This window comes from Balaenoptera musculus, chromosome 20 (genome assembly GCF_009873245.2).
Source record: "Balaenoptera musculus isolate JJ_BM4_2016_0621 chromosome 20, mBalMus1.pri.v3, whole genome shotgun sequence".
In the NCBI taxonomy this organism is placed as follows: Eukaryota; Metazoa; Chordata; class Mammalia; order Artiodactyla; family Balaenopteridae; genus Balaenoptera; species Balaenoptera musculus.
Window position 1 is genome coordinate 38,418,565 of NC_045804.1, and position 18,779 is coordinate 38,437,343.

Below are 18,779 nucleotides of genomic sequence, written 5' to 3' on the forward strand. Positions count from 1 at the left end.
GTGATAGTCAGTGTGTAACAGCTCACTCTGCCACTTACAAACTATATGAACTTGGGCAAATTACTGACATATGAAATATCTCACCTTCCTTGATTGTAAAATAAGGGTAAGGTTATGGATGGTGTCTACCCTACAAAGCTGTGAGGATTAAATAAGATGATGCATGTACTCAGCCCAGGGCCTGGTACCCAGGAAGCGCTCGATCAGCACTAGGTGTTCTGATTATTCAAATTTCCTCACGACCCCGCCACTGGGCACTTTTGAGATTTCCTTGGGTTCTGCAGATTCCAGTGTCAGGGAAAACCACAGCGACCACATGATATCCTGGCCCAGAGTCTGGTTTGTCTAAGACCCAGGGTTAGATTTCTGCAGGCAAGTTAGGAGGAGCTGTAAGAGGGGTTCGGGGGGAGGCAGGAGGCTGGATTCTCAGGTCCTCAAGCTCTGATCTGACCATGGGGGCAATCACAGCCCCTGGGCTTGGAGAGGGAGGAGTAGAATTTGACGGGAGTGAGGCGTAAGCAGCCACAGAAATAAACGTCTCCTCTTCTTGGATAAAGAGGCTGTGTGGCTCAGGACATCCAAAGGTTATCCTGGTAGGGCTTGTTCTCGCCTCTGGGCCTCACTTTCTTACTAGGAGAATGAGCCTCTATCTCCTTCTCGAAAGATGATACAAGAGGGAGGACATTAGGTGTCGGGTGAATGAAGGCTGATGAAGACCTCTGCCCCTTCCTTGCTGTCGCAAGGCGGCCAGGTGAGTTTGCTGGAGGCGACCAGGCGAGTTTGCCACAGACTGGAGCAAAGGGGACAGTACGCAAGGCCACCACAGATCGTGCAGCGGATCCCAGGGCTTGGGCCAAGGCTAGCCCAGCTTCCAACCCATGCCAACTTCCTCCTCCTTGGGCTGATCAATACAGATACCAGTCTCCAACCAGTCTGCTTCCTGGCCACAGCCCTGCTCTCTGACCTTTGGGGGGCCTTTCTCTTGATTCCGCTCCAGAAGGGAGGTCGGGGCCATCACTCCGGGCCTGCTCAAAGGCCTCAGAATGGGCTGTCACAGGGCCTATAACCAGGGACAGCTCCTGCTGGCGAGAGCTGGGATGGGGGGGGTGCAGATAAAGGCCTTCCCGGCTGAAGATAAATGGCTGCCCGCAGCCTGCTACAGTAACTCCAGGCCCCCAAGAAGAGCAAACAAAGGGTGCCCCTGTGACACTCACTGGAAAGACGAAGCCCCATCAGAGGCAGCCAGGCTGGTTCAAAGCCCCAACTTAATTGTCAATTAAGCATGCATGAGGAAGACAAAGCCATGACAACCCTGGGCTGCATGCTGGCGTGTGATTGTAAAGTCGGGAGGGGCAACGCTGAAAACAGCTGATTCTGCTGACAGTGTGTTTGTAGGGCACCTTGTAACCAATCAGCCTCTGCTGACAGAGGCAAAGGGCTCCTCCTGCCACTCCTATTGTGCTGGACATTCCAGGACCAGGGTCACACTGTGGTCACCGTGGGCAAGTGGGCCACAGCACCGTAAGCGTGGCCGGGAGGGAAGGGGCTCAGGTACAGAAGGGATGCTCTCCTCTCCAGGAAGAGGGGTCAAGGGAAAGATTTGTCTCAAAGGTGCCTCCTGTCCTCCTGGCTCAGAGACTGGTGTTTGGAGGGGAAAGTGGGGAGGGGGTGGGGACCTCATCTCCCCAGCTCAGCCTTAGAGGTTGCTAGTGCTGACTCCGGCTGTTGGCTTCTCCTCGGCCACCACAGAGCTCTTTTCTGCAGCCAGGTAGGTTTGGGGCTTACTTGGAGACCATACCTTGGTTGTAAGGACCGTGATGGGAAATATATCGTGAGAAGTTCAGATCAAACCTTCCCTGAGCGCCGGGCTTCAGCCTGCCGTCTGGCTGGCCCTGGGCGCACTTCCTAGGAGCCTGTCACAGCCCATGCGCTGCCTCCAGCAGCAGCCTGCGAGGGGGGCAGGGCCTGATCCCAGCATTTGCACCCCAGCCCCAGAACACACCTCACTGCCTCTTAGGAACAAGGCCCGTGTATGAAATTGAAAAGGAAATAGATTTCTGCTGCCCGTCACTCTTTCCACTGCCGCTTGTTTAGCCTTCTGTGATAATAATAATGATAATAGTAGTTATGGTTTATTGGGAAAGATGGTGTTTACACACTCTCTCGTTTAATTCTCACATGGCCCCTATGAGGTGGGTACTATATCTCCATTTTACAGACAGGAAACTCAGACTCAGAGAAGTTATGTGAACTGGCCACGCTGCAGTTATGGGAATTAGAACCAGGTTAGAACCAGGATTCAAAACTAAGTCCAGAGAATCAGTCCCGGGACTATTTTGATGAACCCTGAATGGAAATTAACGGAGAGGGGGAGGTAGCCACTGAAAATACACAGTGGCCCATAATTATTGCTCCATAAATAGCTAGAAAGACGCACAAACCCCCCAACGATAACCTTGATCCCCAGCCAGTTCTAGGGACTCTACGCCAGCAGGAGGTCTTCCCAACAAGACCATAAGCCCCCAGGGGCAGGGACGCGTGCGTGTCTTACTCATCACTGACGTGGTGCCCGGACTCAGCGCGTGTCTGTGCTGCAGGAAAGTACAGGGTGGGAATCGGCAGGCCTGGGTTCTAGCCCTTGTTTGGCTACTGTCGCCCTGTGGAACTCTGCAAAGTCACTACCTCTTTCTGGGCCTAAGTTTCCTTCTTCCAAGTTTCTCCCGGTTCTAATCACTGATTTTTAAAAAGGTTGCGACTTCCGGGGACCCTAGAGAATCCACTTCCAGTGGGATACGCCTCCTCAGACGGCTCGGTGGTGTCTCAGGGCCGTGTTTCCCGCCCGACCCCTGCCCTGTCCCTAGTACCTGCTCCAGCCCCTCCAGCCCCGCCTCTCTGGGTCTCCTGTCACCATACAGAATGCCTAAGCCAACAACTGCCTGGTGACCTCACCACAACCCCAGCTTGTCAGAAAGCTGCCGGGCCTTTGTTTGGCTTGCAGGCTCCCTGACTTTGGTGTGGAGATCACAGGTCCCAGCACAATAGCCATTGTCTTCTCAGTAACGCCCCTAACCCCAGCCACGCCCCCCGGAGCTCCCCGCTCCAGCTCCAAGGATTACTACTGCACAGGGGCACGTTACTTTGCCGTCAGGCCAGTGTTCATCTGGAGGCTTCTCTGCCTCTCAAGAGTAACCCCAACTTTCTTCCCGTGTGGCCGAGCCCTCCCCTTCTGTGGCAGCGGGACCCAGAAAAGCTCCCCTCCCTGGCCCCCCAGGCTTCACGCTGGACAGTAGCAGGCTCCCAGAGACACTTGAAGGGGTCATGCTGGGGGGATGGGGTGCAGTGTGGAACAGATGCTTGGAGACGGCCCAGCTGCTGGCTCTGAGCCTGTGCCCCCAGCACTTAGGTCAGCGCCCAGGTCTCAGGCCTCTCCCATCAGAAGGGCAACCAGCAGGCGAGGGGACGAGCAGTTTCAGAACCGTCCCCCGAGTTAGAAATAGTGCTCGGCTCTCCTTCTGCAAACCCTTCCCCGGAGCAGGCAGCAGACTGTGCCGTAGTCTGTCTACACAGGCACCAAACCGACCTCAGTAAACACATCCACTCCGGGAAGCCGGCTCTCCTGGGAGCACGAAGCCCCAGGGGAAGATGTACTCATCCCATCCCCAGCCTATGCCTGCCGCAGTCCTCAGCCTATGCGGGTGCTTTCCCACCAGGAAGGTGTAGGCTTCCATCCTGCCAAGCCCACCGCCCAGAGCAGAGGCACCTAATCCCGGCCGGGGCCTGGCACACGGCAGCACACCTACGTACTCAACCAATTTTGGCCAACTCATCACCGCCAAGATTTCAAGTGACCCGCCCTGCCCTAACTCTGGCGGAGCACAGACGCCAACAAGCAGAGTGGCCCTTCCCCAGAGGGCCCTGGGCTCCTCCCGCGGCAGCTGGACAGAGCCCCGGGGATGCACCTGGATGGGGTGGAGGAGGCGAGCCCTCTGCCTGCGGCGTGGACCGGGCACACCCGCGAGGCAGCCTCTGCTCCGTCTCACCCGGTGGTGGCCCTGACCCGCTGAGTCAGCAGCCGCACGGGCAGAAGAGAGGAGCCTGGAGAAGAACGAGGCGGGCGGAGGGCTCCCTGGAGGCCGAGCAAGGAGTCAGAGCAAAGCCAACCAGAGCCACACGCTCTTCTCACGAGAATATTCCAGCAGCAGGAGGAGGCCAGCCCTAGGACCATCCCAAAGCACTGCCTCCTCTGAGATACCCTGAGCGCCGTGGGGAGAAGCCGGAGGGTCGGGTCGCCGAGGCGCTGGGGCCCGGCTTACCTGGCAGCTTGTTGGGAGGGGAGGTGCTGGGCTGGTGCGGGGGGGAGCCGTGGGAGAGCAGCGGGTTCAGGCCGTGCGTCTGGCTGGAGCTGTAGGCGTCCATGGCCAGCTTCTGCCGGAATGCCTCCTCCTTCCTGCGGTTCGCGAACCAGTTGTAGACGCGGACCTCAGTGACCAGGTTGGAGCCCAGGCCGTGGGCCTTGGAGGGGGAGACACCTCGCTGCAAACATTCCGCCCTGAGAACAGGAGGGAGGGGAGGTGGTGAGCAAGGGCGGCCCGGGGCTGGCCCGCCGGCGTTTGGCCCCAGACGCACAATCACGGGGGGCCTTGGCAAGGAGGGCGAAGAGGCCACGGATAGAGTGGGGGAAAGCCTGTCCTGAGAAAAGGCCAGCCCATGTAGTTATCTGATGAGACGGTGGGAGTGGGGCGGAACACAGGTCTGGAGCAGGCTCGCTGCCCCGGGAGTCAGGGGCGCAGCCTCTGGTGTGGCTCCTGAAAAAGAGAGGAAGCCGGGGGGCAGGCAGCTCAGGGAGAAGGTCCAGGTGGGCCTCCTGACTCCTCCTGATGTGGTTATTCTTCCCACCCTATAAAAGGCAAGCTCCCGGCTCTGTCTAAGCCCTTCCAAAGCACCCTGAAACGACTTCTGGTCCTCTGGGGTTTGGACATCCCACCCAGGTACCAGGGAAGCGAGATTCCTTATTCACACAGCAGAACCCCCTCCAAGGGGCAGGCTGGGTGAGGTATAAATGAGGACACGCAAAAGACGGCTGGTCTCTAGTTTGATCACTGCTGATGAAACCCCAGTGCCAGGCGTGAGAGAGATTCTTAGACACCAGTGGATACTGGGGGGTCCTTCTCATCAGCAGGGGGCCAGAGCACAGAGGAGGACGCTGTGACATGTACGGGCGGATCGTTTCGCCTCCCCACTCCCCAGCCTGACCTCCCTGGCTGTATCCTCCCACTGCCAGAGGCAGTCCAGCCCAGAGAGAGGTCTTAACCAGAGCAAAGAGCAGATTTTTTAAAAAGTCAAGGTTGGAGTCAGGGCGGATGGGGCAGGAATGAAGCAAAAATATATCTTGAGGATTTCTAATAGTTTTCTTTAAAATTCCATGTCGTTAAGAACAAATGAACTCTACAAAAAGAACTCTAATCATTGTGGGCAGAGTGGAGGGAAGATCTGAGTAATTCTTGCTCTCCTGCTAAGTTTCCTTTGAACCAATGTGTGTACAACATTTGGTCGAGGCCAAAGCCAGTCTGTGGCTAAGGGATAGCTTTTCCCTGGTCTGTAAGGGAGGTCAAACACATGATTCTCCCTTCATTGGCATCATATTTTAGACCAGCATTCTCCAGCATTCTCTGGGATAATAGTTCATAGGGGTATACCACAGAGAGACCTCCCATGGTTAACAACCAATTCAGCAAAGTGAAGTGGGTTTCTTGACTGCAGGACTTCTCAGAGCCTTTAAAATATTAATGTATGCCGTGACTCCCTAAGAGGAAGTATGCAGAATGATGCTTCTCAAACTGATTTATTAATGGCTTGAAATGAGGGTCCTGTGGAACACACTTTGGGAAACCCTGATTTGGCCACTTATCTGGATAACTAATGTCTCAATATTCCAGGACTGAGGGGATGGAGGCTCGGGTCCATGTGCTTGCCTGCCTGCTCGGGTGAGCTTCTGGTGGTGTTACCTGTTGCACTCCTCCACTAAGGCCTCCCTCTCTTCCTTGCTGGGGTTCTTTTGCCGGTCGTAGGCCTGGTACAAGATTTGCTGGGACGCGGGCCCCCATTTGAACCGGTTGCGACGCATCTTCTTGTTGGTGGGCTCAGAGCAGGCATCATCGGACTGCCCAGGCCCCTGGCTCTGTTGACTGAACTCTGGAAAGAGAAACAGCAGCTGATCCTGACTGCTTTTGTCTGTCAAATTTCCAGAACTCTGGACTGTCTGGTTGAATTCTGAAAAGAGAAAGGAGTAGATTTGATAGGGTCTGTAGCCTTCACTCAGCAGACACACAGACAGATAGACCAATGGAAAAAAAACCACCTTTATTCCTCTCCCCTGAGCTTTGGGATCTGCTGTTACTGCGGACGGGGGTGCAGGGGGTAGGCTCGGCTCAGGCCCCTCACTGCCCACTTCTGTTGGCTCCACCAAAGCCACCCCTTTCCTTTCTTTGGAGGAGCTCAAACGTGGCCGACCATTGTTTGCAGGACAATTTATTATTATTATTATTTCATTGGCTCACTGGTTCTCAGACATGAAGCAACACTCTGAATCCTGAACTCTTGTGTTTTGATGTCAGGGAGATGAACTCTATCAAGTCTCAGGTCTAGGGGAAAAAATGCTCAAAAGTACAATTTGCACTTAGACAAAGTGTTCAGAGGCTGAAAATACCTCCCCCCACCGCTCTCCTCATAATTCCTAGGGATCAACATTATAGTGTTAACGCTCTTTGAAAAATCCCAAACCCCAAATCTTTTGACTACTGCTTTGAAATAAATATAACTGGACCTTTGTATTGGAAAGAGAAGAAGCTCTTTAGAGCTCAGATCATTTCCGAGGCAATGGTGTGTGTGTGTGTGTGTGTGTGTCCAGGGGTCCATTTAGGAGGGAAACAGCCCAAGAGGGAAAGGTCTTACAGACCTGCCCTCACATTTGAAAGATGGGAAATGCAGGAGGTAGCAAACACAGGACCTTCCTGGGAATGGCATTTAATGAGTTGGAGAAAGGTAAATATAGATGGCATGATGTCCCTTGTCAGTCCAATTCCCAGGACCCAGGCACACTGTGACCCTCAATATATTTTGGTTGAATGAATGAATGAAAGACGGCAATTCGCCTGACGGTGACTCCCTAGCCTTTGTGGCTGCGATGAGATTTGATATCTGCTCATGGAAGAGGCAGCCTCATTGTCCTCCTCCTCACATGTGCGTGAAAAAGGGTTCATCAGGGTGATTAATTCCATTTTACAGATGAACAAGCATAGAGGCCAAGGACCCTGCTGAACAAGGACACGTAACGGATTCATCTCCTAACTCCTGGTCCCTGGGTTCTGGACCTTGATGTTTTTCTTCCTTGGTTCCTGGAGTCATCCCCACAGGTCTCAGAAAATCCTCAAGGTCCAAAGTCAGGCCACTACTTAGTGCTTGAATCCCGTCCACAACACCCTACCACGTGGCCTTCCAGCCCATCCACCTCCAGCAATGGGGAACTTACTACCATCTAAGGATCCATTTCCATTTTGGTCCATCACAAGGAGCCGTGGGCCCCTAACAAGCCTGGACCCCAGATGCAGGTGGTGTTGGCCTTTGTTTAACCAGTTGCTGATCAGCCAAGTTAACGAGCTGTCTCCCAGGTAGATGGACTGAACGTGTCACTGGGGCCTTTGATTTGGGCCCCACCCACTTTGGATGATTCTCAGGCTACTTAGGGCTCTGTTTTCACTGGTTCCCAACAATTCCTTTAGATACCTGAGAATGTCTCTGCCAAATTTACTGGCAGGAAGTCACTGACTCAATGAAATAATGTAGGGCCCCAACCAAGTTCCTTAATTCCTGGTCCCTCAGCTTCCCCGCCTGTGGAATGGGACTGGGTGAAGACCTACGGGCACTAAATGGTCTTTTAGAACATCTGCCCCTAGTCAGGATAACGGTGATGATAATGACAATCACCCAAGTTCCTACGGAAGTTATACTTTTCAAAGTGCTTTTACACTTCCTATATTATTTGGTCTTCATAGCAGCCATCTAAGTACAGTGACTTTGGGGAGGATCACAGTGGGAGAAGGAAGTCCCCTTCTCAGTGGGTGTCTGTCTCAGTGACTCCTCTCCTCCCTGTGGCCCTGTGGAGTTACCATGAATAATAGCCAGAGCCAGTATGGATGATCCCAAGGACCCAGGATCAGTTTGAGGTTCCTCATTTGATGTGAACAGATGTCATCACAGGGAACATTTATTGAACCATTTCTACAGTGAGGTATTATTCAGAATCCTCCAAATGTATCCCTTCATCTAATTCTCACACCTCTCTGTGCAAGAAGTATTGTTATCTCCGTTTTACAGATGAAGAGATTAAGGTTCAGACCAGTTAAAGTTGCATGGGCTTGGGGCGGGAGCCAGGACGTGAACCCAACCTGTAGACGCTAAACTCATAACCATTGCATCACCATGCATATGCATGGTGATGCACCATATGCATCACCTCTCGCTTGAAACAAAACCCAAACAACACACCCACAAAACCTTCCAACTGGCCTTGGGTAGAGGTAACTGAACTGACTCCTGAAGTTCTGCCTGTGGTGGGTGCGAGACACGCCCGCAGTTGCCCACACTATGTGGCTGCCTCTGGCTGTTGGCTGCCCATTTTGAAGAACTAGACTCCCCCATGTCCTCCATCCACCACCAACTCTCCCCCACTTCCTTCCAGATTAATTGGGGGAGGGGCACAGAAAACGTTCATTGCCCATAAAAATGAACTTGGAGAAGTTGGCTTCGGCAACCTCTTTACAGGCTCAGGAGCCAGCCTGGACAAGGAGATTCTATCTGCACAGATGGGTTCATGAATATTACCATTTATTATTTTTAGTTTCTCAAGAAAATTTATCATGTGTCATCTTTTTTTATCTTCCCCACTCTCTCTTACCACTTGCCACGTTCACTTGTGTCCCTCTTTTATTCATCTCACTTCCTATATTTTATCCCATGCGTGCATGTCTTATATTCATCCTTTAAGAATTGGTTGAAATGTCGCCTCCTCTAGGAAGCCCTCCGTGATGTCTCTAGGCAATTTAGCAATTCCTCTGCTGCCCCTTGTGTATACTTTTATAACAACTCTTAGGAAGCAGCTGTCATTATTTTTTCAAACATCTCATCTCCCTCATTAGGTTGTAAATCCCTGGAGAAAAGGACCTGTGTATCTCACAGCCCAGCAAGTGCTTGGCACCTCATAGGTGCTCATACAATATTTACAGAATGAAGGGATGCTTTGTAAGCTTTATGCCTCATGGGACTTTAAAACAATAATAATAATTTTAAAATCCTTTGCAGAGACTGTCATACATTTTTGCAAAATGTCATTCTCAAGCATCTTGAGAAACTTTTTGGGACTTTTGTCTTTTTAGAAGCTTCCGGCTGTCCTCCTTCTCCTTTCTGAGGGAAATCCCATGGCACACAGAGAGGTAGCTCAAACTGGAGATGCTGCCTGAGGCTTGTATTGGAATGAGGGTGTGTCCCAAGGGTTCTCTGGCCTTTGGAGACTGTGGCTCCTGAAAAATTTTCTTGGGCTTTCCAGGAATTACAGGGAGTTGCTTCATGTCAGACACACAAATTCTTAAAGACCTAGGCACCATGGATGGTGGATCATCCCAGAGTTTAAAAGGGGCCTCTTCCCCTCAGTAGCAAAGAGCTCTCACTTTGCTTCTTCTAACCTACCCATCTACTGCTTCCAACAAAAGAGCGAACCACCACAATATGAGATGAACCCTTAAACCCTTTCCCTCCACCTTGAAGTCCTTTCCAGCCCACAGACATTGAGACAATAAATACTGAAACAATCACTTCAGGTCAGTGTGTGACAGAAAACAAGAGTGATTTTAAAAAGTAGCCCTCCAGTGAGAGGGGAAAAACCCTGCCCAGAAAGTGGTAGAAACTCATATCTTGACAGAGAAGCCCACGGCCCAGAGGATAGTGTGTGGGAGGAGTGAAAGCTCATATAAATTTTTCCTAGAAAAAGGGCTGGATCGAAATAATCAAAGTGTAATGTAAAAGTATACCTTCCTAAAGTAAAAACAGTAGGTCACTGATACTCTTATCATTGAAAGGCAGTTCAAACTTCCCTAGACTTCAAAACAAAAATCTTTGTGTTATTGGGTAGAAGAAATCTTGGGACAAAAAGGAAATTTGGGAATGACAATGGGAATGACAAGAATTCATGGGTCAGAGTTGCAAATGCAGACACTTTTAGTGTGTCCTGCTTTAGCTAGAAGCAGCTTCTTCCTCCGATAGGCTCACTGGCTGGGGGGTCTCAAAACTCTACCGATTCTGGTAAATGTGAGCAAGCATCTTAAGTTGCTTCAGAACTCAGTTGCACCCCCCTACCCAACCCTCCCAAATAACAGGATCAGGTTCTGAATACATCTATATATATACAAATGCCTTCTATTTTTTATACTCTTTTCAGAGAAGAGGAAAATAATGATAATGGTGATCAATATTATTGATTGCTACTAAATGTCTTCCTTGGAAACTGATCCATGGTCATGTATCAAGGGGAGATGCTTGGCTTACTTTGGGGACGATACTCCACTGTTACCCACTTGGTTTCAAAGAGAAAGATGTTGGAAGCAGGGACCAAAATATTCAAGGTGCACTGCACACACTGAAGGGCTTGTCAAAGCAACTGGCTGGGTACTAGGGGATCGTGGGAGAAGAAAATGATGTAAGTCAACCCATTGTGCAGCAGCTCTGAAGGCCAGATCCACATGCCAGCTTCCTTATATTTGCCAAGTGCTACGCAGACCTTGTTGATGAAGAGGAAACTGAGGCATTCCACAGGGGTCAGAGTTAGGGCAAAGGTCACTCCTGGCTGAGGCAGAGGCAGGATGAAAGCACTTACGTCGGAGGATCTCCCGTTGCTTTCGGACGTACCAGGTGTACAGGGCGGCGCGCTTCTGGGTCTTCATAGGGGTGCCCTTGTTGAGGTGCTGGGAGAGGTGTGACTGGTTCAGGCCGGTGACGTCGACCACCTCCCTCTGGGGGATGTTGTGTTGCTGCATGTAGCCCTTGATCATTTTGGCAGCCCTCCAAGGGTCCTCGCTAGACAGATAAGCAGATGGTTAGGACGCTGGTAGAAGAGGTCGGGGAGAAAGACCCTCTTTCTAGAGGTTTTACCTAAACTCTGTGTAAAACTCTGACCTTCCCCTGTTTCTCCTCCTGTCCAAGTTACATCCTGGGGAGAGGCCAACATAGAACCTAAACAAAAGAGGAGATGAAAGCTCCTATATAGTGTACTCCATCCCTTTCATCTGAGATTAGGAGGGCAAAGAGGAAGATGATTTCCCTGCTTCAGGAATGGGAAAGCACCCCAGCACTCTCTCTTGGGAAGCAGAAAGAGAAGTTCCTGCTTTATTTTGCTTTCCTTCACTTTCCTGGAATGTGAGAGACTTAAACAACGGCAAGAGGCCCGCTGGACAGTGGAGGTGCCATTAGCTTGGGGCTGGGCTGGCTGATCCGACAGTGACAGAGGGCAGAATCTCTAAGTTCACCTGGACTGCTCCCCCATTATTTTCCTTCAGAATGGGTGTCTCCGTTTCTTGTCTTATAAAACAGGAGTAGAACTTTTGTGTCCACCTCCTGAGAAGCAAGGAGGACTTCTTAGCCAAATGTTAAACAGTTTTCAGAGTTTCAGAAAAGTTTTAAGAAATGATGTTCCTCCCTGGGGCTGAAGAATCGCTGCACTGAGTTGAGGCCAGTAAAGTTAAAAAAAAAAAAAAAAAAAAAAAATCTTCACAGCCCCGCCTCTCAAATAAGACCAAACGGAGGGAGAATAATTTCAATTTCTGAGTAAGATATGAATGATTCCAAATGCGATGTTTTCTTGTATTCTTACATTTCTCCTCTGACAGGGTAAGAGTGTCTGGAAGTTAATCTTTCTCATACATTTTAAGCTTGGGATAAGGACTTACATTTCTCATAAACACAGGTAATGCAAAAAGCTTCTTTAGAACACTGTATTAGTGCCTTTGAATTTATTCCAAATGTTTTCAACTTTGCCAATATCTTTTCTTGCTTACTGAATAGGTGACTTAAAAGTGAGAGATATAGGGGGAGGGGAAAAAAAAAAGTGAGAGATATAATTGAAAGCAGAAATTAAGAAAACAGTGCACAGTATAGAACAAAAATATTCAAGAAGCAATACATCCACATATACTATTTGTTTAATGCAGCTACATATTTAACTTAAAAAAAAAAACAGCATCCCTTTACTGTATGTTGATGTATATAATAGCCTGACAGAACATGAAAAAAAGTGAAGGGAAAAATTAGTTTCAGAGGTAATAAAAAACAATGCTGAAAAGCAACATTTACAGTGTTGCAAATGAAATAACCGATTTATTTCTAAATGGTATTTATAATATGTCAACTAAAGTTATGTTTGTGTAATTAATTTTTAAAAATCTAGTAATTAAACTGAGATTTTTGTAAGCATTTGAAAGATTGTGATCATTTTAGCAAGTCTTTAATATTAAATTTATGAAAACACAGGCTTTGGCAGACATGTTTTGAGAAATGCAAACAAGATTAATTACATATAGCTTAATATATTTCTCAAATATTTATAAAGGTACTTCCATGTAATACAACATAATGAAGTAACAACAGGAACAAAAAATGAGGAACTGCGTCCCGGTTTCAAGCATGGAGAATTCACCTTGAGTAAGAGGAAAGTAATGTAACATTTTGCACATACCCGTGTAAACATCAGAGCTCATTTAAAATCTTATTTCTGGTGAATATTTCCACAGATATTTTTAGGGTAGAAAAACACCTTCAACGGATACCAACAATAGCTTCGAAAGTTAGAAAAAGTATTTGGATTTTAAAAGTTAACGCTGCTTCAACAGATTCTTTGACTTTTTTGGTTTTGTTTAATATGTTTTTACTTGTATTTATTTCGTGTGTCTAAGAAACCTAACTGAAATAGTGTAATGTTCTAAGAGCGAATGATTCCGTTAAGAGTGAATTAGCTTAACAATTGGGAAGGTTAAAAAAAAAACAAACAAACCAGTAAAACCTTATAAACGATAGCAAATCTTTCAGCCCGCATTGAAGGACCAGAGTTGGGGATAAGATGGCGTAGTTACACCTTTACAGCTCTGACCACAGAATTCTCATGCATTCACCGGCAAGAGCCCCGAGAGTCGGTTACGTTTTGAAATTTGAAAATACAGCCCGTGATCAGGGGTTCCCAACCCCGATAAACACACAGAACGGGAGAAGCGCGCCCGGGCATTGTGCTCAGGACGCAGGTGTCAAGCGCCCGACCTCGGCGCCCGCCTGGCCAGCCCAGCACGCTCCTTTCCAAACAATGCCTCGGCCGCCCACAAGCAGAGAGGCCCTGGACCCCGTCTCAGATCGCCGTGATTCTTCTTTAAGAAGCCTCAAGCCCGGCCTCTTGGGAGCAACCAACTTCCCAACTTTCCACCGCGCGCCAGCCTAGACCTGGGGCCGGGGACCCGGCAGCGCGCAGCCCCCGGCCTGCTTTTCTCGCCTTTCTCTTCCAGGAGATGGAAAGAGCGGCCGGGCGCTCCCCAGAGTGACTTGCCCTGTTCTTTTCTTTCCGCCTTAGGGGAGCGAGGTGGGCCAAAAAGGGAGTGCGTGCGTCTGGCGGTCAGCAGCCGACTGTGCAGTGACCTGGGGACCGCTAGCGATTTCTTGAAAAATTACTTTAATCAAGTCCGACCACTCCCGAAGTCGGGGGAGGGAAGGCAGCAACCGCTGGGGAAAGGGAGCGAAACCTTGGGGTCTGTCCTGCGTCCACCCGCCCCAGCGGGGGTCTCGCGCCCCCTAGCCTCGCTCCCCGCCCCCTGGAGCCGGGGGCTCTGCTCAGCGAAGAGCGCTGAGGTCCGGGGCTCCGGGCCGGGCCTGGCTCTCTGCCTGCCGGGCCTGCGGCATCGGCGGCCCTGGGGCAGCCCGGGTCCGGCGCCGGGTCTCCGGGCGGCGCGGGGGCTCGGCTGGGAGGGCCCGGCAGCGCGGTGCGTGTGCGCGGGCAGCGGCGAGCAGCCCCGCGTCCGCGTTCTGCTTTTCCTTCCCCCCTCGAAGCCGCCGCGTTTACAACTTCACCAATGAATAACCCGCCTCTCCGTTCAACCTAATCACGACTTTTTGTGTATCTTTCTGTTGATGATTTATAGAAATAAATTAATAACACCCGAACTCCACGTGCTGCAGTTTATATTACATCTCTGCCGCGTCCGGCCCGGCGCGGGGCTGGGTGCCGAGGGGCGCCCCAGGTCGCCTCGGGCTTCCCAGGTCCTTCCAAATCCCAACCGGAAGGCGGGCCGCCTGCGGCCAGGCATATGGGCCTAGGTCCCAGGGTTGGGGGGGGGGCCCGCCGGCGGGCGGCGGGAGATCGGTCGGTGCGCTGGGCCCGGGTCAACCTCCGGGCCGCCCTGGCGCCCCAGCCGCTCCTCTTCAGACCCCTCTCACCTTCCTGCACCCTAACCCCGGCTGGGGAGAAACCGCCGCCACGGGCGAAACCGCGAGGGAAGAACCTCAAACCTCAGAACTGTAGCAACATACTTTCGGGAAGTAAAAAAAAATCTAGAAATTCCCCTGACTGTTTTGCTAGAGAGTTAGCCGCCGGGTCCCCAGGTAGCAAATTCAAATGCAAGGTCATATCCCATCCCAAACTGCCACTGCAGGCGGGTGACCGAGGCTGCCCGAGTCCCCGGCGTGACTTTGGTCCTGGCCCTGCCTAGAGACCGCGGCTCTGAAGGGTCCGAGGCCAAGCGAGGGGCTTGGTCCTAAAGCAGAGTGGCCGGGAGCGACGTGCGGTCTAAGGGGACCGCTCGGCTCCTTGGATAATTAGTAACCAGCTGTCAAAGCCCTGGGCCGCTCGGGAAGTTTTAGCAAACGACCCGGGGCCGGGAGATAGACCTCCCGCCAGCCTGCCTGGATTCCCCAGGGACGCCGGGGTGTCGGCGGCGAGATCCGGAAACGCCCTCCTTTCTCCCACCAAATCCGCTGCGAACTGGGGTCTTGGCCGCATTTTCCCCTCGCTTGCTTAGTGACGTGGTTTCTTCTGCCGCTTGAGGATCCACCCTAACCTGACAACGTGCAAACATTTCCTTTCGCGAATCTAAACGGGCTTTGGGGATTCCGGATAACCCTGGGGTCTCGCACGGGCGCTGCAAATGGGAGTGCACTCCAGAGAAGTCGCGCCCCAGATCCCGTCCCGGGTGCCGCCTGTCCCTCTGCTAAGAGCGGCAGGACGCCGTGCCCCAGGCCGGGTGCGTTTCCCCGGACCGCGGAGGCGTTACCTCGGAGAAAGGCTTGGCCTGGGGCTGATGCGGGCCCGAGCCTGGTCTCCTGGGAATCTCAGCGGTTTCACTGCGCCCACTCGCACCTTCCGCCGCGTGGGCAAACCTCCGGGCAAAGGGCCCCGCAGCTCGGGTTCTCCCAGGCCGAGCTCCAGCCCGGCCGGGAGGGCCCCGCGGATCCCGGGCGCTGGCCTGGGCAGGCGTTCCCGAAGCCTCGGGGCTCGGGCCGTCCAGTTGAGGGACTTGGAGGGGTCCAGGTGTTGGGAGAGAAGCGGAGTGCCCCCCGGGGGACTTCTCTGGTGGGAACCAGGCTTGGCAAGAACGGTCGCGCGCAGTGTCGCTCAGGCGCTGGGCCGGGGGCTCAAGGGGCTCGGGCGCACACTCCGCACCTCGGCCCGCGCCTACCTGAGCATCCGGTCCACCTCCGCCCGCTGCTCCGCCGCCTCCTCGGTGTTGAGGGCTTGCAGCTCCTTGAGGATGGGAGGGGTGTCATAGTCGTCCCCGTCCTCGGAGCCCTCGTCCCCGGACAGACGGCCCTTGGCGTGGCCGTTCGTGAGAGTATGGAAGACCGGCTTGGTGTCCGGCTCGGCCCCGCTCCCAGGGGACAGGGGCAGCGTCTCCAGCTTCACCCCGAAACTCGGGGATGGCAGCAACTCCTCCAAGGCCTGGACCAGCACCTCCTTGGTGACCCCGGAGCTCAGCAGGGCGCTCAGGAGTTCTTGCTGGAGCGACGTGAGCTTGGACACCATTTTCCAAGGACAGAAAAAGAAGGGGGTGAGGGGGTGAGGGGGTGAGGGGGTGAGGGGGTGGGTGGGTGCGAGAGAGGAGGGTGGAGGGGAGTTTCACAAGCGAACCCCAAGTCCAGGAACCCCCCCACCCTTCAGCCTCCAAACACCTGTTACTCCCCGGGGTCCGGAGTCTCCTCCGAGAGGAGTCAGAAAACTTCTAACTTGCCATGATCGCCACCATTAGGCCATATAAGATATGCAAATTAGTGGGGAGGGCCCGGCTTTCGGCCAGATGCAAATGATCGTGGGGAGGGGGGAAAACCGAGAGAGGGAGAGCGTGAGGGGCAGACGGGGAGAGCAGGAGACCCGGGCCGGGAGCGGGGCTGCCAGGGTCCATTGTACTCACGCCAGGGGGCTGAAGAGATTCTTGTCCTGGTTCTGTTTATCAGCCAAACTTTAGCTGACCTTTGGACTTGTTAAACAAGTAGCTTGCAGCCTAGTGTGGAAGGCTCCGGGACTTTTCCACCGGCTGCGGGTCCGGCTTTAGTCCGGAGAGAAGAAGAAACTGCGCTTCGGGGGTTCAGGTGAGAGCTGGAGGAAGCTGGGGTGCTCTTGGAAGAAGGAGATGGAGGGGGATGCGAAGAGCAGAGACCCTCCGACGCGTCCCAACCGACGCAGGCGATGGGCCGGGAGAGCCAGGCGGGCGGAGGATAAACTGACCGCAGGGGAATGGACGCGGAGACCTGGGGGAAATGGGGCGTATTAGGTGAGGTGAGTGTGGGTTGCGGGGGCGGGGGTCCCATTTACTTCTACCTGAGCTACCGCTCTGCGGACCCCAGGCCCTCACCAGCTGGGTCTAGCGGTTTGGATTTGCAGAACTGCCGGCCCGAGAGCGTAGGAAAGCGGGAAGGAGGCCCGGAGAACACTTGGGAGGAGGCACCGACTAATTTATGACCAGAGGGAGTAGCCGAAGTTGAGCTCCCCCATAAGCGGGGCTGCACCAGCACCCAGACTGGCCGAGCCGTGGAAAGCTGGACGCCTGGGCCACTGGGTTCCCCGGTTTAAACCAGGACTATCAAAGCGCCTCCGCTTTCGGGGCAAAACTAGGATTGCTGGGCCTTCCTTTCTGGCAGTGAAAGCAAAGCTTGGCCTGCAGCTGGATGGACAGTTGGAGCTGCATGTTCTCTGGGCCCACTGATTTCTGGTTTATTCGCAGCTCCAGGACACAGCGGTTCCCGGGGCCAGGGGCGGCGCTCTGCAGAGGCGAGGTCAAGGTGGCCCTGGCAGGCGTCTCCCACGCCAAGTTGGGAAGGCGCGGAGTAAGCCGCTGGGGGAAAGAAGTATTTTTCCACGCCGGCCTGGTCCAGGAAGGAAGCCGGGAACCTTTCAGCGCTATCGGAGTTTCACCTGCCTCTCCCTGAGGCGCCCAGGGGAAGGAAGGATGCAGGAGTCGCACCCAGACCTACAGGCTGGACCGGACCTGCAGAAGAACAGGGGCTTTTTAGGATCCATCGCTCACAGTCCCATAGTTCCTGGGGCAGAGAACACCCCCTTCCCCTCTCTAAGCCTCAGGTTCATCATCTGTGAAATATCGAAACCTAAAGTGCAGGGGATGGGGCATTGTACACAATGAATGAGACCACCTGTGAAACCCTGTGGTCTAACAATAGTGTTCACACTTTTCCTTCCGGGAAGGTAGGAAGCCAGTTCCTAGCAGTAAAATCTAGCCCCTCTGGAGGTTTAGGATTCTCAGAATCAGGCAGATCCAGTGCTGGGGTTGGAGGGACCGGGAGATTCAGAATGAGCAGGCAATTTGCAAAGGAGCTTCTAAGCAAATTCTCCTCCCTTCCCACCTTTAAAAGACAATTAGGAGGAAGGGGGGAATTTCAGCACGGGTGGGGTGGGGAGGGTCTGCAGTCCTGTCTGCTTGTTTCAGGATCAAATCTCCCAGGTGTATGAGGGCTGAAACTCCAGATGTGGCTGATCCAAGTCAGGCTGCTAAGGAGCTAGGCTGCCTCTTTTAAATACAGGGTCTGCTCCACACGCCTGGGCGACCCATGAGAAAGGGGTGGTTGTATGCACAGAGCTCTGGGGTACCTTTACACCGTCTCAGTGTCTTTCCCGGAGAGAGGGGTAATAAGTTCATAGAAACGAGGGCTCTTCATTTCACCTTATTGTCTTCTAGTTTGTTGTGACATACGGCAGATCCTTGGCCCTCACAATTCAGCCCAATGGGAGAACATTTTCTGCCTACCCAGCTCCCCTCAACGGGGATAATGAAGTGTTCAGAGTAAATGTCCCTGGAGAACAATCGCTTTTTCTCTGTCTCTCACTTACTATCAGGATAGAAGCAGTCAAGTGTAATGAAGATCAGTTTCTGTGTTTAGCTGGAAAACCCATTAAAAAACCAGCCATCACTTCCCTTTTACCAACAAAGCTTTGATTTGTAGTTCCAACTGCTGTGTTCCCCGTCTGACTCTCAAGCTTCCTTACCTCTCAAAATTCAGGTGTCAGAAAACCCATTCTTCCCCCTACCCCAAGCCAACTATGGGAATGTACAGGAAGTTGCACAGAGTACAGGGAAACTTCCTATGCGTGTCCAGGTAATCTGGCTATTAATATCCAGCAACTTCCTGTAACTCTCCTGTCCAGATCTACCTTGTATATACCACCTGATGCAATATGAGTGCTCACCAACCAA

At 52.5% G+C, this 18,779-nt stretch overlaps 1 protein-coding gene and 1 long non-coding RNA gene across 6 annotated transcripts in view; one reads left to right on the forward strand and one right to left on the reverse strand.

The window, feature by feature from the left end:
* HNF1B (HNF1 homeobox B) overlaps positions 1-16,296 on the reverse strand; it is a 53,957-nt gene extending 37,661 nt beyond the window's left edge. Inside the window, exons 1-4 of one of the 5 annotated variants that reach the window (XM_036835843.1) lie at positions 15,756-16,141; positions 10,925-11,124; positions 6,006-6,192; positions 4,314-4,549 (exon numbers count right to left, since the gene is read on the reverse strand). In XM_036835843.1, coding sequence (XP_036691738.1) covers positions 4,314-4,549; positions 6,006-6,192; positions 10,925-11,124; positions 15,756-16,099 — 967 coding nt within the window. In that variant the 5' untranslated portion in view covers positions 16,100-16,141. Of the gene's footprint in view, positions 1-4,313; positions 4,550-6,005; positions 6,271-10,924; positions 11,125-15,755 lie in introns of all 5 variants that reach the window. The other 4 variants (XM_036835841.1, XM_036835842.1, XM_036835839.1 and 1 more) reach the window with 4 other exon arrangements.
* A 277-nt stretch (positions 16,297-16,573) lies between these two features.
* LOC118886303 lies at positions 16,574-18,534 on the forward strand. Its single transcript, XR_005017708.1, has 2 exons — positions 16,574-16,662; positions 17,295-18,534. It is a non-coding gene; the product is annotated as an uncharacterized LOC118886303 (long non-coding RNA).
* Positions 18,535-18,779: the final 245 nt, after the last annotated feature.